This window comes from Amblyomma mixtum, chromosome 3, assembly GCF_055824585.1.
Source record: "Amblyomma mixtum isolate Tamu chromosome 3, ASM5582458v1, whole genome shotgun sequence".
In the NCBI taxonomy this organism is placed as follows: domain Eukaryota; kingdom Metazoa; phylum Arthropoda; class Arachnida; order Ixodida; family Ixodidae; genus Amblyomma; species Amblyomma mixtum.
This window is the reverse complement of record NC_143014.1, coordinates 16493051-16519861: the sequence shown is the minus strand read 5'-3', so window position 1 is coordinate 16519861 and position 26811 is coordinate 16493051. Positions and strand designations below refer to the sequence as shown.

The 26811-nt window shown below is 48.6% G+C and overlaps 1 protein-coding gene across 4 annotated transcripts in view; it reads right to left on the bottom strand.

Moving 5' to 3' along the window:
* Positions 1-19660, bottom strand: part of LOC149349322 (uncharacterized) — an 88677-nt gene extending 69017 nt beyond the window's left edge. For 2 of the 4 annotated variants that reach the window (XM_089578260.1, XM_089578261.1), the window contains exons 1-2: positions 19583-19660; positions 1779-1874 (exon numbers count right to left, since the gene is read on the bottom strand). In XM_089578260.1, the coding sequence (XP_089434386.1) occupies positions 1779-1838 (60 nt within the window). In that variant the 5' untranslated portion in view covers positions 1839-1874; positions 19583-19660. Of the gene's footprint in view, positions 1-1778; positions 2134-12010; positions 12349-19582 lie in introns of those variants that run through there. The other 2 variants (XM_089578258.1, XM_089578262.1) reach the window with 2 other exon arrangements.
* Positions 19661-26811: the final 7151 nt, after the last annotated feature.

The window sequence follows — 26811 nt, the reverse complement described above, 5'->3', positions numbered from 1 at the left end:
GTTATGAGGAGAGGCAAGGCGCAGTATCCATCGTCAACAGGCCAATGTCCAGAGTTTGGGTGATCGTTGAAAAAAAGTACAAGAACTTTCTACACCGGACAAGAAGGGTGCAGAGAACGAAGTGAGTGGAGACACCCACACTCATTAAATGAGCCACGAGAAGCGTTGCGTCAGCTGCCAAGGACGTGGTGCTGTATGCAGTGCATTGGTCGTAACCTAAGCTGTTCTTTTAGCCTAAGAGGCCAATGAGTATTCAAGAGGCCATGAAGTGGCCTTCGTTGATATAAAAAATAAGGCAAGTGCGCAAAAAACGACATACAAGAGCCAAGAAGGAGACAGGCGAGCGCTCAACTTCGAGCTGGCGTTTTTATTCTTAAAAATCACAATTGAACACTATTCCGCCGCGGATAAGCGAATTTCCGAATAAAAACGACAGTTGTGAATTCCGTGCTTTTTGCGTTCGTTCCTCGTTTTGTTCGCTGTTACCGTGTTAATATTCATCACCTACTCGTCCACTTCGCTAGAATGCTTCGCTGACAGTGCAGCTTCTGACAGGTCTTCTCTCGTCAAGGGCAAAGCATGGACGGAGAATTCACGCAGTCGTGGATGAACCCTTTTCCTCCATGTGCATGTTCACAATGGTCACGACAAAGCTGTAAGCACCCGCCGAGAAGAGGAGGCAGTCCGAGTAAGTACAGGGCTGAGATGCTGAGACTGCCAAACAATTAAGCTTCGTTGGGACCTGCGCAAACTTTTAGGCCCACTGCATGTAGCCTCGGTAGACTTGTGGTTTAATACTCCCCTTGTGTCAAGCCCACCGTAGTATATTTTCCCGGAGACCTCGTAAGCACTTGGCGTTTAGAGAAGTCGCTCAGTCATTTCAAGACACACTCGTGCCGCCGGGGGTAAAAAGTAGGCAAATACCGGCCTTTTATATTGACTGCCGAACTATCCCACTGCGATGGCAGGCGGAGTGGGCGGGAAAATTGCTTCGGAGCCCCTTAATGATAGGTTAACACAATTGTACGCATTGCCATATATCGCGTTTCATTGCTAATACTACAGGTCCATATGCCGGAAAAAGTGCGTCAATCTGGACAGAAATGGTAATCCGATTTTTCGTGACCTGATGGAAACATGCAAGACTGAACGGCTTGAAGAGCATTTCGAGTGTGCACCGTCCCTGACTGGATGAATTACCTGTCAGCAACTGCTGTGAGCATACCTCACATCGCCACTTCAAGCGTCTTCGGTGTTCTTGTCGACTTTTGCGCATTCAAGTGTTCGTAGATCGGTGTTGTATCGATAAAGCTTTCGTTCGACCTCAGCGCTATGTGTTCTAGCTCTTTTTTCTTCGTAATCCTTTGTTTGTAAAGTGGTAAGTCCGCCATTGATTATCAATAAAGGCCACCATTAGACTATCGTGCACCACTTTGAAGGTTGCAGTTCACCGTGTTAGGGCGCCCCTGTCCTAGCTGTGTCCGCATGTGGAGGTACGTTCCAGACAGGCCTGATCCCAGCAAAAATTTAAAACCGTTCTATCACTCCTTTGATAACGGGTAAAATAACAAAGGTGGCATTTAAGTTTACATTTCGTACGCAATGAACAAAGAACAAAAGGAGCATGACGGTTCATAAAACAGTTCGCACAACCTTCTGGCGGCCTAAAATCATATGCTGTGTCGACGGACATTTCAGGACATTATCATCAGCTTTTCATCACAGAAATGGCGGGAACACGGCCTGGCCCCGCGGGGAATGAAAAACAGAGTGAGCACCTTGACGGTGTCATTGTTGTCAGGAGCAGCCCTTTTGGAATGGCTCCTGCCAGCAGCCATGGGCCCCCTTCACGCCGTGCTGCGGCCGCCCGGCCCCTGGGGAAAGTGAAGAAAGAACAGCCTGTAAATTGTCCACTCTGCTGCTCCGTATAAAGGGTATTGCTCGCCAACATAACTGAGACCTGGTCTTACAGAGATGTGTATTATAAATAAATCGTTCTACGTCATATGGAGGCGTGATCGTGGTGGCTGTGCTTGCGAAGCGACTGGTGAACGCACTGACTCTGCTTGATCAGTATAAAATCTCGTCGCACACAACAGCGTGTAGTTTCCTTATCGTGCACCTGGTGCTTCAGATTTTTCAGTGCGGTAGCACTACTAGGCACATTTCCCGATTTGGGGCCTTTTTTTCCGAAATGCACAACCCAGGGGGTTTCCTTCCCAGCCGGAGCTATGAGTTTGGGAGGGTCGAGGACGCGAGTTGCCTTTGTGATGTTAGGGCCGCTGACTGTACAAAACGAGCCATGCTGCAAGGCTCAAAAGAAAACTTCTAGGGGTGCATATTTCTTTACGAAAACCGTACGTGTGTATCTGAAGCGTGCGTTGTGGCGGCCCACCTGCCCACCGGGTTGCGGGCAACCTGTCAGTGTGTACACCTGGCAGGCATGCCCCCTGGGTGAAGGGTACACCTGGGCTAACGGTAAGGGGCCTTTAGGGTGAAGGCCTTCGTGGTAAATGTCCTCCAGGTAAAGGTCTTTAGGTCAAATGCCTGTGTGGCAAAGGCATTTAGGTCAAATGTCCTCAGCACGTAAGGCCCTCAAGTTCCCACCATAACTACTGCTAATGCACGATATTCCGCGCTTAGCCATGCTAAACCGTCTGCTGATTTTGAAGCGAAAGCTTCACTACGGTACCTACAGCAGCCTTCGCATACGACCAGTTTTCACCTTCCAATTACCTTGAGCTTCGAAAGCAAACGAAAGGCGCGTAACTGGCCCCCTGGGACAATGGACACCTTATTCGCGCTTTACGCTGCGAAACCGATGGAGCGCGGCAGCTTGGAAAGCGAAGGAAAGGCGCATAACTGCCCTCTTGGAACAGTGGACGCCTCAGTCGTGCTTTAAGCTACGTGGCGGTAGTGACAGGTGTGCTCTGCATGCGTTTGCATTCACAACGATGTGGCAGAAGCGTAGCACTGAAGCCATAGGCCGTCGGCGTATATTATGTTCATTGGCGTTGGCGCTGACAACGTTTTACACTCCGATGGTTTTAAGGAAAGGAAGTGCGCATTACTGGCTCCCTGGGTTAGTGGACGCCTGAATCGAGCTTATAGGTATAGGTGGGGTGATGAGAGAGAGAGATGTGGACTGCATGCGTTATGTTGTTGTTCTTGTTAGTGGCTATTTCTTGTTCAGAAAAATAAAAAATCAAAACAAAAATGGAAGGAACAGATGTTGCTAGCCTCGGCATCTGCCATAGAAACCTGAAGTACCTGAGCTGCGGCTAGCGGGAATAAAAGTACAGGGAGAGGACAGGGAGAGGGAAAGAAAGGGGGGAGTGATAGTAAGAAAGGATAGCGGTAGGGTGGCAATGTACACTATGTACAAATACAGGATATTGAATATGCATGCGTTCGCGCTGACAGTGTTGTGCCAGACACGCGGAATTGCTGCAATAGGCCGCAGCGTACATTGGGTGAGCAAACTCTCGCGATCAACCATTAATTGTCACCTGCCAGGGTGGCAGGGTGGATGCGCTGCATATATCCAGTGTCCGGAACGCACTGAACGTTACAGATGCCAGGCTGCTTATAGTTTCCCGATGCGCTATAGCTTTCGCTCTCTCACCAGGTTCAGCAGTAGTTGAACCACAGCTAATTTTTTTTACTGCATGCGTGGACTGCATGCCTTCCTTCTTCTAGTTCCTGCGACCGTTTACTAGTTTACCAGGACCGGCGATTTTAACTTGGTGACGATGAATTTTAACGGTGCAAGGGAAGCTTTCGCCATGGCACAAGGTATTTTTGTCTACACAAGGTGGGGGTCTTCACCACATATAAGTCGAACACCAGGCGTGGGGAAATCCATTGTGTCACCGGCGGTATTGCGGATCTCCTCCCGCATGCGAAGTAGATCACTAGGCCACCGCTGCATCAACTTGTGGTATGGCTGCAATCAGACTGCGTTTCTGAAGCTATCATTTTTGAGCCGGCCACGCCGCGGTGGCTCAGTGTCTACAGCGCTCGGGTGCTGATCCGAAAGACGCGGGTTCGATTCCGGCGCGGCGGCCGAATTTCGTTGGAGGTGAAATTCTAGAGGCCCGTGTACTGTGCGATGTCAGTGCCCGTTAAAGAACACCAGGTGGTTGAAATTTCCGGAGCCCTCCACTACGGCGTCCCTCGCTTTGGGACGTTAAACCCCAATAAACCATTTTGAGCCTCTTTTCTTGAAACCTTAAAGTGGCCATGACAGACTACTTTCGCACATATCCTGCTTATTGCGTTTAATTCCCAACACGTTAATTTACAATACCCCAAGTTTCGGTTGATTCTGTGCGACAGATATTTTTGCAACAACTTTTTTCGTTTCTTCTGCGAACTGCTCGCTGATCTGGCAGCCTGTGATATCACTGACGTCACAGGGTCATACCCGCCAGCGTCGTCTACTGCGCGTTGTTGACTGCGTTGAGGTGCTTGCATACACACCGTGGACGGCGGTTGCTCGAAAAGTTTTTTTTTTCTTTTAGCTTAGCGAAATAAAATGAATTTCCCATGTTTTCTTTCCGGAAGCCTTCGGCTTAGTACGCGAGCTTAGTGATCCTTGGGAAAGCGGACTTGCCCGTGGCGCCCGTTACATGATTGTTGAGGAAACAGAAATCGATGCATCTCTGCTTTAGAAGCATGTTACGGGTGTGGTCTCTTTTGAGCAGTGTATGTGAAAAGCGGCACGTACCGTGCACGCCTTCGCCCATGTGAGCCGCAAAACGCGTGGCGTTCTTTCGCCAAGCTCTTGCCCACTATTCGTCGGCTCAATAATTAAACTCAAATTATCACAAGGTGGCACTAGAGTAAGCTTGCGCCACGGAAGGAGCAGAGAAGAGTGCTGAATACGAGGGCTTCCCCGCTACATGCATGCGTGTGTAAGTCGAACATACATTCATTTCGGCTCCCTTTCGCAGAACCATTGGCTGCTGGCAAAACTGAACGCGGCTCGAAGTCCCCCAGGAATGCGACTATTAGGAAGACGGCAGCCCCGCGCTGAGCTTCTTTACATAGCTGTGCACAAGGAGTACTGCTCGTTTGCTTGTCATTAAACGCAATTCTCGTTATCTTAAATGTTATCTACTCTTGCTCAGGTGCTTGGAAATTGTAATTTTACTCGCTTACACACTACGACCATAAGCGCCGATAATGCTATCGCCTGCTTGGTAAGCGCTACGGGTAGTACCGGTGCTTCCAGCTAACTGCATCTGCTTGTTCCGATGTAACCGTTTATTTTAAATTGCATTACCTAGACAAACATCCGGACACCACTTGCATTAATGAAAACAGCCAAATTTGTTGTCCACAGTTGACGCCGACGATGCATGCTACCTGCTGCCTTCAGCTCATGCTCTACGGACCACATCGGCACTTCTCCCTTATTGTAGCGATAGCTACACTACGTCCGCCGCTTCGCGATGAGCTCGCGAAGCGGCTGACGTAGTGACGCAGTGTAGTGACGTAGCGTGACTGCGCGCTGAGACGTGGCACCACCGCTCCGCCAGCTATGCGCATGCGCGGAGTGACGTCATAGCCGCAGCTGGTGTACGCGCCGCGCGCCTCGCCGCTGCGCCGACGGCGGAGCAGACGCCGCCCGCCTCGTCAGTTGTGCGCATGCGCGGAGTGACGTCGGAGCAAGCAGCTGGTGCGCGCGCCGCACTGGCCGCACGCCTACATTACGCTAGCATTTCGAGCATTCAGCGTGGCGGCGCCGTGGCTGGTCACGTGGTGCAGAGCAGCTGCCGGCGAAACCGAGTGGGGGAGGAGTGGAGAGAGTGAATCCACGTCCAGGGACGAAGATGAAGAAGGAACGCCCAGCGAAACGGAGCGGCGAAAGACTGACTTTGCAATTCGACTCGGCGAGTTCCACTCGGCCAGCTGTAGCTATCACGCCACTCCAGGTTTAACCAGAGCTAAACCACAGCCAATTTTCCCTCCCATTTTAACTTTGTGATTATCAGGAACCATCTGCCCGCCATCTCTCTACCATGGCCTATGTGACAGAGGTGATTATGTCACTTTCAATGAAAAGTTAACTCAGCTTAGTTTCTCCTTTCTGTACAGGTTCTCCTGTCGTTCAGTTGAATATAGCTGGTTAATTTTGAATAAAAATTCAAGAACTAATCAAAGCCCATGTTCACACTACTTGGCCTATGTGACAGAGGTGATTATGTCACTTTCAATGAAAAGTTAACTCAGCTTAGTTTCTCCTTTCTGTACAGGTTCTCCTGTCGTTCAGTTGAATATAGCTGGTTAATTTTGAATAAAAATTCAAGAACTAATCAAAGCCCATGTTCACACTACTTGGCCTATGTGACAGAGGTGATTATGTCACTTTCAATGAAAAGTTAACTCAGCTTAGTTTCTCCTTTCTGTACAGGTTCTCCTGTCGTTTAGTTGAATATAGCTGGTTAATTTTGAATAAAAATTCAAGAACTAATCAAAGCCCATGTTCACACTACTGCCGTAACTGAACGACCGTTTTCCCGCAGGTTTAATAACATATTAAAGTTAATTCCACATTAAGAAGAAGACGCTCTATCGCATCGCCAAACAAAGTAACTTGTCCCGCGCATGGGAAAAGTACCACTGCATTTGTTAGAACGGACGGTGGTAGCCGCACAGGGCATTACCCCCTTACCTTGAGACCAGTGGGCGCCGAACCTCCCCGCACGACGACCTCGGAGGGATTATATGCCCTTTCTGGAAAAGGGGTCGGGACGGTCGCGGGGGGGACGGGAGATGGGGTTGTCAGGCGAGCAGTGAGTGTGTGTTAGGAGTGGGTGTGAGGAGTGTGTGCTGTTCTGTGTTGTGGGCTTGCCGTGGTCGGTGATGTAGTGTGCCGCCTTTTCTTCTCCATGTAAATAAATGGTGGTTGTTGTGTTGTAGAAAAAGAATGTGTGTGGTGGCGAGTGATTAAAACGCCGAACGGATCACTCCGTTGCTAGACTAATTTCTGGTGCCGAAACCCGGGAGAACGATTCTGCAACATCAACGGACCACCAAGATCGACTCCTCGAAAGACATGGAGATCTCGAAGAGAAAGAGGAAGGCCGTGCGAACTCAGGCAACGCGTCTGGTTGGTGAGGCAGAAGCATTGCTGAAGTCTACCGCACCGAACGCCGAGGATCTGGAGGTAATTATCCAACGTCTGCAATTGACTCAACGTCAACTGAACGATGTAGACGCCGCGATCGAGCCTTTGATCACCGAATAGGAAGCCGACGCAGAGTTTGCAACCATCATCGAATACGGCGACAAGATCGTGACTTCTCTAGCAAAGCTGAAGTCTGCAGCGAAACGCACAGAAGGAACGAACGTGGGCAGCACTAAATCAAACGAAGATCGAAGCCCAACGACAGGAACGACTACCAAGACAAGACTCCCCAAATTGGAACTCCTGAAATTTAACGGCGAAAGAAGGAATTGGCAGCCATTTTGGGAGCTATTTGAAACATCTATCCACAAGAATTCGGACCAATCGCCAGCAGAGAAATTCCAGTATTTGCGATCTGCACTGACAGGAGACGGAGCATCTGCCATCGAGGGGTTGCAACTGACGGCGGAGTGCTACAACCACGCCATTGACATCCTGAAGCAGCGATTCGCTAATCAATCCATCTTCATCCAGGACCAGATGGAGGGCCTGATAGCTACCGCACAGGTGTCATCGATAGGCAGTGCCCACACTCTCCGGCGCTGGTATGACAGCCTTCAGGCTCACATGCGAGGCCTTAAGGCGTTGGTTGTGCCTGGCTACAGGTTATTGAGAATTTCTCGTATACGATAAGCCGCTTACGCTGCGGAAAGAAAATGAGCGCCTACTGCGAGTACGTATGCGGCGGACAAAAAAGGTTCGAAGGTGCTCTTGGCTTTTCCCTGTCTGCTTGCGCCACGTTTCTGTTGTGTCCCTTCACCTAGTCAGCCAACTGGCACTTCCATTTCTGCCAATGCCCGCATTTTCCGTTACTCCTATGACAGGTCCTGAAACTGCTCAAAAAAGGCACGGACGATACAGTGACACGGGGCAAGCGCCTGTCCCTTTTCTTGTACAGTCTTAAATGTTAATGATCATCTCGCCCGACTCTTGAAACAACACGCGCACTCGTGCTCCTGACTAGTCACATGTCAACACTGCTGCCGTTTTTGCGGCGCAGTAGGAAAGGTCAGTTTGCGCACAACAACGGATGCGGTTGTCCTGCGCTACATAAAGTTGGAGGTGTCCCATGGGGTTTTGCGGGATTTCCCTGGGTTTTCTTAGGGTGCAATCATTGGTTGAATGCGGATGGTGGGTTATATTGGAGCTAGTGCATCCACGTCCTACAGCGTAAACAGCGCTATGTAATTTATGAGTGCGAACGCACAAACCACAGCCACGCTAGCAATTCATGATAAGCACTGATAAGGACAAACGGTCCAGTTTTGGCGTGTGCAAAGAAGGGACCTTAAGGCGCGACGCATTTTTTGCACGGATCATCTCATCTGAAGTGAGCCCCGGTTTGTGACCTGCTTCCAACAGGCCTTTTCCTCCGCCACTTTACTGCTGGCTCAGAGGTGTAAATCGCTTATTGTACATCTTCTGGTGTATGCCTGAAAAGAGAACGAGGGGGGGGGGGGGGGGGGGCTCAAAAAGAGATTCAGCGCGGTATTCCCTCATATAATTTCTCGCTCCTCTTTTTGAATTTGCTCCGGGCGCCGTATTTATTCGGGCCTACCCGACAGGAGATCGTGGCGCTTCGTTGGGCCAGACCTAGGCTTGGAGATCTGGCGCCTGAGTCGGCCCTATTGTAGACGGGTTGAATATTAAACTAGTTGGTGGTAGAAATGTGATTTTGTGAATTTTGTCATTGGCAAAATAGAATTTGTTTTAAAATGTTTGTCTGAGGGAAAACAAAATATATATGCCATGTAAGCTCACACCCCAAGAGGGATGTTTACGGATACTCCTCGGACATCCGCCGGCGGATGTCCGCCAGCCATCCGATAACGAACCTCCCTCGTACATACACAGAATCTCAGATGCGTATATCCGAACATGGACATACGTAGGCATGCCCTATGGACATCCCAGCCTGGCACTGGAGATTCGGACCTTACTCGGACCTACCACGGATATCCGTGGTTGACTGGGTATGACCCGATACGCCGAAGCAAAAGCGCTGCCTAATGGTACCGCAACAGAAGTCGCTAAATTTTTTGTCGAACAAATTCTCCTGCGACACGGCGCCCCCGAAGTGCTCATCACAGACAGAGGAACGGCGTTTACAGCGGAGCTGACGCAAGCCATTCTCAACTACAGTCAGAAAAGCCATCGGAGGACAACTGCCTATCATCCGCAAACCAACGGACTCACAGAGCGTCTGAACAAAACTATCGCAGACATGCTCTTCATGTACATCGACGCCGAACACAGGACGTGGGACACCATTCTGCCGTACGTTATCTTTGCCTATAACACTGCCGTCCAGGAGACTACCAGGTTTACCCCATTCCAGCTTGTATACGGCAGGAAGCCCGCAACAACACTCGACGCAATGCTCCCGCACGTTTCAGACGAAGACAACCTCGACGTCGCCGCCTACCTTCATCGCGCCGAGGAAGCCCGAAGACTTGCGCGGCTTCGCATAACAGACCAGCAGCACACCGACGCCCGACGCTACAATCTGCGCCGACGAGACACGCATTACAAGCCAGGTGATCGTGTTTGGATATGGACACCAATTCGCCGCCGTGGATTGAGTGAAAAGTTGCTGCGACGCTACTGTGGCCCGTATAGGGTTATTCGCCTCATCGGTGACCTGGACTATGAAGTCATCTCCGACGGAACGACAGCATCTCAGCGACGACGCACACGCCCGGAAGTCGTACATATCGTACGCCTTAAACCCTATTATGAACGCTAAAGGACTCGAAGTTTGCATTATTCGTGTTTATTCTTATTTTAAAGCATCGAGACGATGCTTCTTTGGGAGGGGGGTAATGCCACGTATCATTGTATTGTCCGTTCGTTCGCGCAAGGCCGCAGGAAAGGGGTGTTATCATTTTTGTTCGTGACGCGAGAAGCGACCGGAGTAATCTCGATTGATCCCAGCCATGAATACCTGCATCTACGTGTTTCCAGATTACTGTAGAAAATCTTCACCTGTTATCTCGAAGCTTCCTTGCCGGCTTTAAATTCAGCGGTGCCGTGAGCGGCGGGCATTCGTAGTTCGACGACTGACGAGCACGTCCCTTATAAAAATGGTCTATAGACTTTCTATAGACTTTTTATACACTCTATAGCCGTCCTATAGACCTTTCCTTTTGTCTATAGACAGTCTATAGAAAATCTACGAACGAAAGTCTATAGCTGCTTCAATTTCCTTTTGTCTATAGACGGTCTATAGACTCTCTATAGACTAACGTCTATAGCCGCTTCAATTTCCTTTCGTCTATTGACTGTCTATAGACCTTCTATAGACTAAGGTCTATAGCTGCCTCAATTTCCTTTTATCTATAGACTGTCTTAGACTCTCTATAGACTAAGGTCTATAGCTGCCTCAATTTCCTTTTATCTATAGACTGTCTATAGACTCTCTATAGACTAAGGTCTATAGCTGACTCAATTTCCTTTTGTCTATAGACTGTCTATAGACACTTTATAGACTAAAGTCTATAGCTGGTTCAATTTCCTTTTGTCTATAGACGGTGTATAGACTCTTTATAGACTGAAGTCTATAACTACCTCCATTTCCTTTCGTCTATAGACGGTCTATAGACTTGCTATAGCCTAAGGTCTATAGCCGCCTCAATTTCCATTTGTCTATAGACTGTCTATAGACTAAAGTCTATAATTGCTTCAATTTCCTTTCGTCTATAGACGGTCTATAGACTCGCTATAGACTAAGGTCTATAGCTGCCTCAATTTACTTTTGTCTATAGACTGTCTATAGACTAAAGTCTATAACTGCTTCAGTTTCCTTTCGTCTATAGACGGTCTATAGACTCGCTATAGACTAAGGTCTATAGCTGCCTCAATTTTCTTTTGTCTATAGACTCTCTATAGACTAAAGTCTATAACTGCTTCAATTTCCTTTCGTCTATAGACGGTCTATAGACTCTCTATAAACCAAGGTCTATAGCTGCCTCAATTTCTTTTCGTCTATAGACGGTCTATAGACTCTCTATAGACTACGGTCTATAGCTGCTTCAATTTCCTTTCGTCCATAGACGGTCTATAGACTCCCTATAGACTACAGTCTACAACTACTTCAATTTCATTTCGTCTATAGACTGTACACTATAGATAGTCACTGCCTATAGACGAGTCTATAACAATCGTAATTTTATCTAACTATGTTCGATACACTGACTTTCGGCTAAGTCCAGAACAATGTCAATTTCTTTTTGCACTGCATGTTGAGGGGACCTGCATCTAGTGACCGCAACTATGTCGGGAGTCCCCCACCTCCTTCGCTATTACGGAAATTAAAAAGTATTGCGTAAGGCCATTACAACACCCTCCTGTATATTGTTTTCAGGAGCATTGACAAGCTCCTTTTCGTTATACCATGACGTATATTGTCAATGCAATTAGATATTTAATGCTAACAAATAAGGCGAGGAAAGGCAGCCGCTCCTGAAGTAAGGGCGCCCGCAAACTGTACTACATCGAACGAATACGCTGTCCCTTAAAGGAATCGCTCTACACAATTCCATTCCATCTTTCGATCGTTACTGTCCAACGCGCTGAAATCAGAAACATTTCATCAACGGTTCTACATTTCTCTTTAAAACGTCCTGAAAATAAAGGGGGAAATACGGGTGTGAGAATTCAAGGAAGCGCCCATCCCTTAGAAACATCTTAGATTAATCTCAAAGAGCCTGGTCCTCTGTGCGATTAACATCTGCCATTTCTACCTTTGCAGTTTGTATTCATGTGAATAAGTGCTGCGAGGCAACAATCACAAAACCAGTATTTTTTCGTTCCTACCCTTGGACCTGTTGCTTCGGAGCCGATGACACGCTGATGTGGCGCATATCAGTTTTCTAAACACGAACACACGCAAAAAAGACGTTATGCTATGCAACCTTATAATTATTATCTGAGAATTGTACCACATACTATTCGGTGGCAGATGCGGCGCGTATACCGACAAGAAGTTAGATTTCGGTTCTGTTTTCACGAAAACAATAAGATTTTTAGAGGGTAAGCGAAGAATTTAAGCTTATAAACCAATTCCCTTCTGTGGTCTTGGATATCAGATCAAGCTGCACACGGCAAGAGTGCGAGCGTTAAAGACACGACCAAGGTCTATTGAAATAGGTCGCGAAGCCGGAGCCCGAATGCGGTCCAGAACCAAGTGCTAGCGATATCAAATTATGGGTGGAACTAAAGCGCCAAAATGAAATGAGTGGACAAACAACTAGAAGAGGAAAATAATTAGGACATATTTTGTGTTTCAAAAGGATTCAAAAACAATTGCAGTGATTCCTTTTTAAAATATTTTAGTTGTGTGCATTTTGTTAGAAAGTATAGCGCTTGCTTAGTAAAAATTTATGACAGCGTTCGCTCAGAGTAGCGGCAATGGCAGCGGGACGATGCCAAGGTTGACGGTGCTCTGATGTAATACCCTGGTCATATCTTTTGACCATTCTGCTTGCTTTTGTTTGAAACTCGATTCTGCTAGCCCTACTTTTTCCTCGTTGCTTGTTGCTCGAGTTCTTGGTGTGCATCGTTCGTGTACAGTTTCCGCTTTTGCCTTTTGCCAGCGCTTCTGTTTAGTTTCGTTCCGATGGGTGCGGTTCTGTCGCTTTTGCCCCCAAAGGGCATCGTCTGTGGCCATGGCGCCCCCGTACGCAAAAAAGAGGTGTGCGGTTGCACGATGTGCGAGCGATAACCTGTCTGGCGGCGTCACATTTCATCGCTTCAGCGCGACACCTGCGACATTCAGCGCGACACCTGAGGTGAGGACGAAGGAAAAAGGCACAACGAGAACTGACTACCTAAAAATAGCGTTGGTGGTCGGCACTCGTGTCTTCTTTCTTCGTTCTCGTGTCGGGTGTCGCGCTGAAGCGTCGCGGCGTTCAGCAGTTTATTTTTCCCGCCAAGCAGCACGTGACGCTGACGTCACGTATATAACGTCACTAAAACACGTGACTTCGACGTCGCGTTTTTGTTTTAATTATGACGTCAGTTTTTAGTTGTCCACGCATTTCGAAGACGGCGCTGGCTGCGCACCACAAGCCGCCATGTTTTGAACGTATGGGCTTCTATGGAGCCTACGCTACCACAGTACATCTACCTTGACACGACCGTGAAATGGGTTTCTGTTTCACGTTTTACCCATTTTACCGCGAGACGGCGGAAAATCATTCGGGCTGCAAACAACCCTGTGCGTGGCTGCATCAATGGCGTTGGCGTGTTTTTCGCGGATTACGTTTTCTTCAAAATCCAGCTTCATCGTCCGCTTACGGTAAGTCTACACGTTTATATTTTATTTATTTTGTCTCCTAAATCACTCAAAGCAGAGCTGTGTGTGCAGAACAGATTATGTGCGCAGTTACAAACGTCCTATCTTCGTTTCTAAGGCGGAAGCCATCGGGTTCTCGACTAATGCCGCTTATCTCTGTCCCGCTGTCTTTACTAACGCGCGGAAAGGCAGTCTCTGCGATGCCCTTGATGATAAGCCGCTCCTCGCAAGCTGTCTACTAGATTTTTCGTGTTTCAAGGTAGATGCGCGGCCAGAATGTCGTTTAGCCTGTGAATAACGGCCGAAATGGAACTGTGTGTTAGTTAGCGCCGTGTGAGCTCAATTTACTTTGCACCTCCGAAAACGTACTTACATACAGTCTCGTTCAGTGGTGGATTACATTTATTTTCTAATCTTTGTTTTATCGCCTGTCTGGATCATGGAGTGTTGTTCTTTTTGAGGTGTGCATTGCTTGCTACGTATGGACGCTCGCTCGGTGCGCGTCGTGGACGCCGACGTTTTAGCAAAGGTGTCTTGTAACGCTATAGACTGGAGCGCGAGACGTTTGTCAAAGTTGTATTCAAGCGGCGCTGGAGGAATGCTTGTAGTGTGATGGGTGAATAAAATTCGTTGCCGGCGCGAATGGCCGGCGTGCTCAAACACCGCGAAGAACCCACGAGCTCCATCCCATCTCCCCTTCGTTGCACACCTATGGATTCGTCCGTGTCTGTCATCAGAGCCGTTGGCCGCCGCCGCTGGCTTGCGGGCACTTCATTTTGAAAGCTGGGTGAAGGTCGGCTCGACAAGAGGTGGCTTACATTTCGTTCCGAGTGGTTCGTTCATGAATCCCGCTCACGCGTGCACAGATTTCTAGAATACCATTTGCGCGAGAGGGAAAGTATGTGTTTCTGATTTCAGACAGCTACAGACAGCTACGTTACGAAAGCGCCGATGTGACTCGCCGCTTATTTGCGCCTAAAATTAAATTAAGCTCTCGTGTTATTATAGCTGCGCCTGTTGAAGGCGTTAATTGTTTCATTGAAATACTTCCTACTTTGAGCACGTTCAATGCTTTCGCTTATTTTTCTAGCAGCGTTGGGTTAGGCTGCCTCCATGCAAGAAACACACCTCTTTACTGCGTTGTTGGAGCTGCACTTGAAGGAAAAACTAAGTGAATTTCAGACGGTATTTTGTCGTGACAGTAATTTCCTGTATCAACCTCGCGACTGCTTTTGAAACGGCGCAGCTGCAGCCTCTGTGTGCTGTATTAGTTTTCTGAATAATGAGCGCGGCATGGAAGCGCTGCAACCCGCTTGTTTCTAAGAGCGCGCGCAGAAGTACGAGTATGCTGTTCCGTCTTTGTGCTTCAAGTTATAGGCGCAAATCTGTGGTGAACTGGTTGTTTCTGCCTGCTGGTTTTGTATAGCTTGTGCCCGCTTGAGTATCGGCTTACGTACACTCGGCCAAATCTTTAACTGGCTTAGGTGTTGCATCGCTAAATGCACCTTGTAAAAAGGTGCCTTTTGGCTACACTGCTGGCATATTCATGTTGTAATTTGACACGTGAGATGGCATTTCATAGTTTCTTTTTGTTAATATAATGTTTGAGTGGAGTAGTTGCATGTTTAGGTCAAAGTTATCAGAAATATTCATCGTCTGCCGCTACGAAGAGCCGAAACAAGCGGAATACGCAGCAGTGGTTCTGGTGGCGCATTTGCACTAATCTGGGTAAACTACTTGTCCGCCATGAAAGGAGTGGTACTTTATCCAGAGGATGAGGCCATATGGACCAGATCCATTGCTGCGTATGCCGCTTGTTTCAGCTGTTCGTAGTGGCAGACGAATGGTACTGATAACGTTGATCTAAACACGCAAGTACTGCACTCAAACATTATTTGAACAAAAAGGAACCACGAAATGACATTTCACTCGTTAAATTACAGCATGAATACGCCAGCAGTGTAGCCGAAAGGCACCTTTTTTACAAGGTGCATTTAGCGATGCAACACCCGAGCCAGTTAAAAATTTGGCCGGGTGTACCAGGCTTAATTCACGCAGGGTATTCTGAAGCGCTTCTTCTATAGCGGTTATAAGAATAAATGCTGCAATATTCTCTTTTTTGGATCCCTCTGTAAGGTGCACTGAATCTGTATTTTATGCAGGTGACATTCTTAACAGCTCCTTGCGAGTCAATGCAGATATGTGGCGCAATTGTTCGAAGTCTTCTGTTACAAATAGTGTAAATGGATTGCCATAAAGAGATCAGTATTGGCTGTAACAGTATTGCCATACAGAAATCAATGTCAGTACTGAATTCAGAGTAGAGTGTCCAGGGATTAGGGGTCTTTGTTACAATGTTTTATGACGACACTTATAATCTGTCGTGTATTTACTGAAATGATTGAGCCGGCGTGATAGCTCAGTGGCTATCATGTTCGTATGGCGACCTGAAAGATGCAGGTTCGATTCCGGCCTAGGCGGTCGCATTTTAATAGAGGCAAAATGCTAAAGGCCTGTGTACTATGCACAGGTGACCGAAATTATTCCCAGCCTTTCACTTCAGCGTCTCGTAGCCTGTGTCGCCTTGGGTCTTTGAACCCCATAAAACCAAACCAAAAGATCAAGATTGCCTTTCTAGAATGGCATAGCCAGGATACGCCTTGCTTTGTAAAGCACATGTGTTGAGATGGATTGGGAATTTTTTTTTTCAGTTCCTCTTATATTATTTTTTCCTTTGTGCTGTACAGGTGAACATGCCCGGATGATATACTGCAGACAACATGCCACAAGAATGCTTCTGAGGAAACTAGCCGGACTGTTACTTTCAACTTTTTATGTTACTGTGGTGCATTCTTTGTGCATGTATTGCATATTCCCAGCCTGGATAGCTTGGAAATAAACTAAATTTGTAAGTATATTGATTGTTTCATGTGTGAACTCTGTCTGGTGACCTTTTTCAATGATTGTGGACAGTCTATAGGCAGTCTATAGATAATGGTCTACCAATAGTTTAGTAGACAGAGGTCTATAGACTGTCTATAGAGAAAGGTCTATAGCACTGCAAGGCCACACACCTATGGAATGTCTATAGACAGTCTATAGACATAAGTCTACTGGACCAGTAGACTTTTGTCTGTAGACTGTCTATAGACAGTAATCTACAGGAAGTATATGGCCATAAGTCTATAGGTCGTCCATAGTCCATCTATAGACAAGTGTCTATAGACGGTCTATAGACAGCTCTATAGGAAATGTATGACCATAAGTCTATAGATCGTCTATAGACTGTTTTTATACCTGTGTCTATAGACTTCCTATAGACCTATAGACTTTCAGTAGACATTTGTCTATAGACTGTCGATAGACAAAAGTCTACTAAAAGTGTATGGCCATAAATCTATAGACTGTCTATAGACCAGTCTAAAGGATTTGTCTATAGACAGTCTATAGACTTGATAGACTAAAGTCTATAGACAGTCTATGGACTGTCTATAGAAATTTTTATAAGGGGTTTGTTGCTTACGCCGCCGCCGAGTGATTCAGTTCTTTTGCGGGCGCAAGTCAGCCCAAATAAAGAGCTTCGTTTGCAAGTCTTGTTGATGTCCTACTGACCGCTGGACTGCCGTCACTACAACGTCACAGTATTTAGGTTTGTTTTACACGTAATGCCCCAAACAAGGTGACAGTAATTTATGTACGATTGAAATAATGCGTAATAAATTCCAAGCTTATGCTTCGAGGAAACTCATTGCGGCATCTAGGGAGGTAGCCTACAGATTTCAAAAGCTTGCTTTCAACGTGCATTACATGCTCAGACCACCTCTTGCGAGAGTCGAAAACGACGCCTAGTGATTTAAACTTGTCCACAATCTCAATAACATTATTCTTTCTAGCTTCAGTTCATTTCTTACACTAATATCCAGGCTAAGGAGCCGAAAAAAGACAGCCTTAGTCTTGCTGGAGTTAACTACCAAACCATTAGCTCTGGACCATTTGTGCAGAGCACAAAGGATCAGATTCCCTCTTAACTGGTTCGTCGAGAGAGGATCCGCTAAGGAAAAAACTGCGTCATCAGCGAACTGAATACAATTTACGTTATGGGCTATACTTGCACTGTCGTTTGCACAGAAACGGACCGAGAAAGCTACCTTGCGGGACGTCACATTGGATCAAAAGAGAACCAGATTTGTAATTATCGACCATAACGATTTGCGCACGTATGCTTAGTAAGAGAGAAAGACCACGGACGCCAAAGCTATCTAGTTTACAGAGTAGTATTTCATTTACAAAGTAGCATTTCACTGATAGCAGGAATACAAGTTTTATCCCATGACAGCCTGTTTTTGTATCAATTGGTGTTCGTTTCAGGCCGACGGCGGGAAGAGCACAAAATTTGCTTTCGGAGCGACAAATGCCAACAATGTGGTCGAACCCTTTAACTGACTCCGCGTTCCAGATTCTGGTTCGTCCAGGTCAATAACCCTCTTCGTTTACTAGCTTTGTAGTGAGGATCATCCCGTCTACAATAGGGCCGACTCAGGCTCCAGATCTCCAAGCCTGGGTCTGGCCCAACGAAGCGCCACGATTTCCTGTCGGGCTTTCAGGTAGGCCCGAATAAATACGGCGCCCGGAGCAAATTCAAAAAGAGGAGCGAGAAATTATATGAGGGAATACCGCGCTGAATCTCTTTTTGAGCCCCCCCCCCCCCCCCCCCCCCCTCGTTCTCTTTTCAGGCATACACCAGAAGATGTACAATAAGCGATTTACACCTCTGAGCCAGCAGTAAAGTGGCGGAGGAAAAGGCCTGTTGGAAGCAGGTCACAAACCGGGGCTCACTTCAGATGAGATGATCCGTGCAAAAAATGCGTCGCGCCTTAAGGTCCCTTCTTTGCACACGCCAAAACTGGACCGTTTGTCCTTATCAGTGCTTATCATGAATTGCTAGCGTGGCTGTGGTTTGTGCGTTCGCACTCATAAATTACATAGCGCTGTTTACGCTGTAGGACGTGGATGCACTAGCTCCAATATAACCCATCATCCGCATTCAACCAATGATTGCACCCTAAGAAAACCCAGGGAAATCCCGCAAAACCCCATGGGACACCTCCAACTTTATGTAGCGCAGGACAACCGCATCCGTTATTGTGCGCAAACTGACCTTTCCTACTGCGCCGCAAAAACGGCAGCAGTGTTGACATGTGGCTAGTCAGGAACACGAGTGCGCGTGTTGTTTCAAGAGTCGGGCGAGATGATCATTAACATTTAAGACAGTACAAGAAAAGGGACAGGCGCTTGCCCCGTGTCACTGTATCGTCCGTGCCTTTTTTGAGCAGTTTCAGGACCTGTCATAGGAGTAACGGAAAATGCGGGCATTGGCAGAAATGGAAGTGCCAGTTGGCTGACTAGGTGAAGGGACACAACAGAAAAGTGGCGCAAGCAGACAGGGAAAAGCCAAGAGCACCTTCGAACCTTTTTTGTCCGCCGCATACGTACTCGCAGTAGGCGCTCATTTTCTTTCCGTAGCGTAAGCGGCTTATCGTATACGAGAAATTCTCAATAACCTGTAACCAGGCACGACCAAGACCCGCTCTGGAAAATAAACTCTCAGGTTTTTTTTTTTTTTTTTTATCCCCAACCACTTAACACATGCAGCATGCTAAAGGCAGGTATTTCCGTAATTAATGGGATCGCGTGACAGTGAACCTAATTTTGAGCAGAAGGTTGTCAGTGGCAAGAACCTCAGCGATAGGAAATCCGAGCACGTTAGCAGCACTGACAAGGTTGCACTGAAACAAAAGCCAGGAGCACCGTTAATATTGACAACACACCAGGGGGACTGCACGTCACAAGCACGTGACACTAACTTGCTCTCGGTTGCCACCAAAAAAAAAAAAGAAAAGAGCATAAGTGGACGGCAGATGAACTTAATCAACTGCCGTTGCACTTTTGTCAAGGGAGTTGGCGTAAAATTAGCATAATCAATTCGTTCTTGCTGCAACTAAATGCAAACAAGCAGGCGAGGAATCCCAGTCACGCGCCTCTTTCGAGAACATGCTGCGCTGGCACCCAAATCGGCGCCGTCGGCCACCCACCTGCGGCCTCTCAGTTGGCGGAGCGCCGGTGACCATGCTGGGCGGCAGTTGGTGGGGCCGCGGAAGGGTCCAGTCGTGTCGAGTGCCCGGTGCATTTCAACAAGGCCCGTTTCCGAGGTAACCGGTGGCCTGTCGGCCACCCAATCGATGCCGAAACGCGGCATCGACCAATGGCAGCCCATTCTGACACGGCTCTGCAGTTTTCGGGCATCGACTGCAGTCGACCAGCCACTTCCACTACGCCTGTCGCGCTTCTCATGAGCGAACGAAGGGGCTTTCACCAAGGCGGCAGGTCTCCAGAAAACACACATGCATGAGCCGGGTTCTTAGCCCGTCGGAGGGCATACGGCATGATTTGAATTTCACTATGGTTGGTTTGGTTGGTTTATGGGGTTTAACGTCCCAAAGCGACTCAGGCTATGAGAGACGCCGTAGTGGAGGGCTCCGGAAATTTCGACCACCTGGGGTTCTTTAACTTGGACTGACATCGCACAGTACACGGGCCTCCAGAATTTCTCCTCCAAAGAAATTCAACCGTTCAGACATGGCAGTTGCGCGAAACACACACACACAAGACAGGTTACGGGACGAGCGCAAACTTAGAACTGATTTTATTCAAAATGCAAAGCACATATTTAAATGAAGAAAATAGAATGCACTTTGAGCATGCGCATCGAAATTATACATCATGTGGCAATCAGTAGCATACCAAGGTCTGAACTTAAACTTACATCGTCTTTTCGAGAAAGGCTACCTCACTATTGTACAGTGCAACCGAAGAATCACTGATACATGCTTGTCCTCTTTTCTTTATGAAATACTCTTCCATCACTTCACGTGCAATTGAATCTCGACTTTTGCCCAGAACTCTGATCTCATTAAGCCGTGGCCGACAGTGACCGCAGGACAGGCAATGCTTTGCCAAATTTGATCCCTCCCCCGTTGTTAGCGATAACCCATGTTCCCGTGCACGATCGTTCAAGCAGCGTCCAGTCTGGCCTACGTACGTTTTTCCACAAGTCAGTGGTATTTCGTAGATAACTCCGACGGCGCATTCTGCAAAGGGCCTAGCGTGCTTCTTGTCACAACCACTTTTCTTTGTTCCTTGAAAGTATTGAACCAACTAGCCCGACAACACGTTCTACTTAAATTCAGCCGCTGCGGCCGGGATCGAACCCGCGTCTTTCGGGTCAGCAGTCGAGCACCATAACCACTGAGCGAATTTTACTATGGATTCACTGACTTCCCTTCAGGTCTGTCTCTCAACTAGCAAGATGTTCATCCACTTTCAAGACCAGCACCTCTGTCATCGATTCGGCGCCGTCTGGCAGCCAGATGGCCCACTCTACTTCACTGCAGTTTTCACTGCGGTGCAGTGTGATCGACATTCCCCCAAAACACTGGTAGTGCATGCAGCCTCGCCCTCCAGAAGCCCACGCAACAGCTTAAAGGGAGACTGGAGCACTTTTTTTGAAAATCGGGCTGGCAGCGGCATCCTATAGTTTTTCATGCTGTTTACTGGAATATCGCATCCAAATAAGGCAAAAACAAGCCCGAAGTGCCTTTTTTAGCCGAAATATGCGGCCTGTGCCGCGGGGCACGCCGCGCGGCGTGCCGCCGCCCGTGATTGGTCAAGAGAGGTCGTGACGTCACTTTGAGGACTGGAGAAGCTGCCGATGCGGACCCGGCGCTGCGTTGAGTGCAGATCGCAGCTTTCCGTGTCGTTGTAAAAGCGAATACGGCGACTATTTTTATGCGAAGCATATTGCTAGAGCTACCACTCACGCCGTCGCCGTGGGACCCCCACGTGACACCGTGACGTCCCACCACGTGACATCGGATGAGAGAGCCGGCCTCCACCTCGCGCCGTCGCCGTGGGACCCCTAGCCGTCACGCCACGTGACACCGTGACGTCACACCACGTGACATCGGATGAGAGAGCCGGCCTCCACCTCGCGCCGTCGCCGTGGGACCCCTAGCCGTCACACCCGCGCATTTCGAACGCGCGTTCACACTCGGTGTAGGTGGAACGCTCGCTCCACCGGGCAGGCAGACGCGGCTTCCGTGGCAATCCAGGCGCTCACCCAACGCGCGTCTCGGGGTTAGTCGGCGTTCCGCTGTAGCCATGCCGTTGTCTTCCCCCACGACGAAGGCTTCTAGTGGTTGTATTAAAATGACCAAGTATTCAACCAAGGAAAGCCATGTATTACCAAGCCTAGCCACTAATATGCTTCTCATTCCCCAGGCTTAGCCAAGCTGAGCCTCAGCAATTTTTTTTTACTGACCTTCGAAGAAAAGGCTACTACAGTTTGCTCATTCCACGTATCGCCTGAAACCAAAAAAGACACAAGCAAAAAATTCTACGCCTAGCACAAGCATACGCCAGCGTCAAAGACGCGATGCAGACCATGCGTAAAAGGTGCCAGCCCAACCTCGGCTCGTATTCTCGGAAAGGAAGGGGTGCGAAATATACTCAAGTCAATTACCACCACCCCACCGGACGCCTCCTGGCTCGCCCGGAAGAGCGTCATCCTAAAGAAAAGGCCCAAAGCACTGTGTACAAAAAATCCTGTTCTCAGTACCCGGCGTTGCAGGTTGGGCCAAGAAAGTATTTCAAGGAAACGATGAAGGAGCACAAAGTTGGTGTCAAAATTAGCGAAGCGCAGTGGCCAAGCACTGCGAGGCAGGTGACCACAAGATAGTGACGCAATCATAGTGCGCTGGAAACCAAGCCAAATACGTGCACAAGGCTGCTGCTTCACTCATGGCGCGTTCAGCAGATGCCAGAAAATATTAATCGCTGCCTCGGAAACGTTCGCCCTTCCTAGATTTGCAGTTTAGGTTCAGTGAAGTAGTCGCCAACTATATGTGTGTTTAAAAGCCAAGCTAGCTGCAACTCGCCCGCTGCCACAACTTGATGAAGAAACCGAGTAAGGTTGCGGTGTTTTCTTGCAAAAACTCGGTTGGCATTGATTTCTCTCATAAATCTGCATCCGAAATCAACGTCGAACGCTTTCATTTTAATTGCTTAGCTACGATTAAACGAGATGCCGCATATGAAGAGCTTCGATGCTTGCTTGCTTTGCTTTATTGTGCTTTGCTCTGCTTGCTTCCTTGCTTGGACACGTCTAACCGAGTATAAAATCACTAACGTCTCACTAACGTCTTGGTGAGCCCGTCTCAGTTGGTCTGGCCGCACCTAAGCTGAGGAGAGCGACACATGCTTGAGCCTCTATAAGGTTTCTTCATGGGTTAAGTGAGCATGTTTCTACTTTTAAAAGAGGCGCTTCTTCGGAATGGTGACACGCCTCTCATGCGCGAGAAAATCGAAGGAACTGTGTCATGGTTCAGCCGCGCCTTTTCGACAGAAATCTCCAGAGGTCACATTAGGAACAAGCTATGCATGTAGCCGCTCTTACGAAAGTGCTTCGAGCAGAGTAGGCTTGCTTTGGTCAGCTTGAATTCTTCGTTACAGCAGCGAGCGCTTGCGCTGCGAGCTTTTGATCTTGCTAAAAACAGTGGAAGACGACACAGTCTCGGCCGTATTTGTTCATGGACACGAACGCAGAGTAGTACCTCGTGTTGAATCTGATTCTCAAGGTCGGCTGGCACGCTTTGTACGTCACAACGCACACAGCACGAGGAACAACGCGCGCTGAAAGCTCTCTCGGGTGCGCCGAAGTATCCCCGGCTCCTCAACGTGACGTCACGTTGGCCGGCATGGACGAGGTTTCCCTCTCCGCTGTTCTCCTCTCCTACGCTCGCGCGGGGCGCGGGAGATTTGAACATCGCGTTTTTAATTGGTGATTGCGCCACTGTTTTGGCCAAAATCGAAAAAAATAATTTCACAGACGTGATCAGCAATTACACTACTTCAAAACCCTAAAAAATTAGCTGATTCGAAAACCGCCTCAGTATCCCTTTAAAGCGGCTCTCAAAGGGGTTCTCAATAAAGGTGCGGCACTTTGCCTCGGATGTCCTCCAGCAAGAATTATTTTCTAATTCTATTCACCGCCTGATCTTTTTTCAGAAGCTTTTTCCTCTCATCTCGCTCGGCCCCACCACCGCCGACGCGTGCGGGAATTCCACGGGGGGCGGAGCTTCCTGGCCCACCAGAGCGACGCAGCTGACTTCAGCCCACGGCTACGGCAGCCGTGTGACGTCTGATAGAATCTAACCAACAGCCATCTCTTTACAGTGATGCGCAGAGCCTAGTTTCACGCCCCATTCTGGGTTCTCTGCTGCTAGTAGAAGTGTATCACTTGGCTCAGGTGTTCATGACAACTGAATGTAGTGATCGAGCAAGTTTACGTGCTCTCATCAGAATGTGCTTCAGAGCCCCTTCAATTCACCTTAAAGGCCAACGATGTGAAGAGCTGTAGACATACAACCCCTCAGTCGTCTTTTCGCCACTGTTTTTTTCATGTCAGAAGGCAAATGGCCCACCAGCGCACTTCATTCCAGTTCTGAATCCGGCGGCTACGCAATCGGGTGTCGGCGGTGCGCCGTCTCGGCTTTCTGTGGAAGGAGCATCCCAGACAAGCCGACGGCGTGCACAGATCTGCGCAGAAGAGGACTCGCCCAGCCAGGGAAAAGCGGAGGCCGTCGTCTTCGACAGCCGGGCTGCCGAAACCTGAGCGGCCATTACGGAATCAGGATGTATACATGAGCATATCTATAACGGCTGCACAGCCACCATTGTCCTCCATAAAGATAGCAATAAAATTCCCATAAGGAAGGATGCTAGGCAGGGAATCTCGCCAATGCTATTCACCGCCTGTTTACCCGAGTTATTCAGAGGCCCGGATTGGGAAGTTAAAAAAAAAGGTCGGAATGGCCGGTTGGTCTGATCGAAAGCACTTCACGTCTTCGTACGATCGTCCGGCGACACGTTGCCGGTTGGGGCAGCAACTCCAAACTTCTTGTGACAAAACTGATTTATTGAAGACGGGACCGAATACAAGAACTTGGAGAAAAAGGCAGGCTAAAAAAAGGGCTTTTAAAAAGAAGGGCTGTAAGAAAGCGGCCCAGACTGGGACTCGGCGCGCTCATCTCTTTTCAATGGGAAACGGTCGCCGACCGCTTGGTCCCCGTTTCCCGCGGCTTTGGACAGCGTCCGAAGCGCGCGACGCGTTGTCTCCATTCTCGACCCCTCCAGACTTCCGACGACACGGTAGGGGGGGAATTACCTACTGGCGCCGTAGGCTTCTACCTTAACACCTCCCCACCAAGAATGTTGGGTGGACGCTCGCCGTACACACAACATAAAAAAGCGCGCACAGGCACAAAAGACCCGGTCGTCAACAATATAAAAAAACGCAACAGCACCGTCAACCGGGTGCTGTACTAACGACATACAAAAAAAAGGAACGCTTCTGCGTCCTACTAACAATGCAGAAAGAATGCAAAGGAAGAAACCTCCAGGTATGCGGATACAAGCCGAATCCTTAGCTTGCACATTTCAATTGCAGGTAGACCTGCACAATGAAACCCTCCGGTAAAAACATTATAAAATCGTACATGCAACAGCACTGCAATAAATATGGTATAAAGACAGCGCATTACTGCAGAGTTTCCATGAAGTTGCATATACATCACAACGTAATCCCGACGAGGGCAAGACAAACATCATACCACGGCGCTCTTCTTCAAACACGGATTATATGTCAGCACAAAAGAAAACAGTGCACAGAGCACAAAATCCGCACACCAGCATGGCTCTGTCCAATCATTTTCAGAGTCTATAGCTGTGAACTGTTCACGTTTCCCCACTCTCACCCACTGCCCCGTCACGTGCTCGAGCCAAGGAACATTTTTACACTTTATTCGACCTGGCAGTGGCAGAGTGCGTTAAGGCTGTGGTCATTAGGTGTGCGTCGCCAGCCTCCAGGATCAAACACGTAAGCTGTTCGCATGAAAGCGAACATTACGGGCTGCAGCTTGCACCATCCTCTCATTCGTGCTGCTTTCCAGTTGTGTCGCTCAGCTTCTACCTCGGTGAAGCCGCCGACCGTTTGCGCACATGGGCCGCAAGCCTCCGCGAAGGGCTCTAAGCGCTCGTTCCTAGAGGGCCTCTTAAAAAGTAGCACGGCCAGCTCAATCAGTTCACCATCAGTGACATCTGGGTTGGCGATCCACCTGTTGCGCAAAACCGCAAGGTGATCGCAGCATCGGTCGCGGTACGACCCTATCAGCGGCGGTGTACTTTCGCCTCCTTCAGGGAGTAAGGTGAATTCGTCGTCGTCGTCACTGCTCAAATTCCACTCATCTACCACCAAGCTTTTCGCGGTGTTACATGAGTCCGAGTTTTCCGGATCGGAACAGTCTGGCTTATCCAGCTGTTCTTCTGGCTTCTTGGACGTTATTGTTAGTGTTCCGCATGCTATTTGAACGCACGTGCCACTTTCGGAACACTCAGCCTGGCATACTGATGCTTCGGTGGGCGACAAAAGGTCACACCGGGCAACCCGGCCGGCCGAGCCGTTCATACCGCTTTGCTCATCAGTGCCATTAGCACCACTACTAACATGTTCGGCTGCCTCGCCAGAGTTGGCCTGCACAGTTTCATCACGAGACGAATTTTTGCCTGGAAAGTCCGTGGAGCTCGCCTCCATCTCGGGAACCAAGGCCTGCTTTTCTGTGTCAACACTCGTGGCTGACACCACAATGGGCGGCTCCTCGGCGCTAGTGATCGCTTCACTGTATGCAGGAACCAGAGGTTCCTCCTTACTGTTCTGATAAGGAACCGACCGAATGCCACTGCCGCTATCCTCTTTCTTCGCTACCTCGATCAGCGTTCGATCATCGTACCATACAATACGGTACGACGGCAACTGTGCCGTCTCCGACAGTACTCTAGCCGCTCTCCGTGAGCGCTCCTCCTCTTCAATTCTCTTTTTCTCCTGCCGGAGGTTCCCTTCGGCTATTGCTAATTGACGCTTCAGGTCTAGTATATAAGCGTCGCTCCTCTCCTTTGCTCTGGCTCGCTCAGCCTCTGACATTTCGGCTCGCTCATGGCCATAACGATACCCACAGCCATAACCACTTCGCCAACCTAATGTTGCCATTTTGCCTTGGTTAATAATAACCCTGCGGCTCAAGCACTCCCGAGGCAATTAAAGTGAGACTGGAGAAACTCACTCTGTCGTCGGGCAGCGATAATGGCACTTGATCCGTGGCGGCAGCAGGCCGCGTGCTGGGGCTCAGAAGTGTGTCCGGAATCCAGGGCT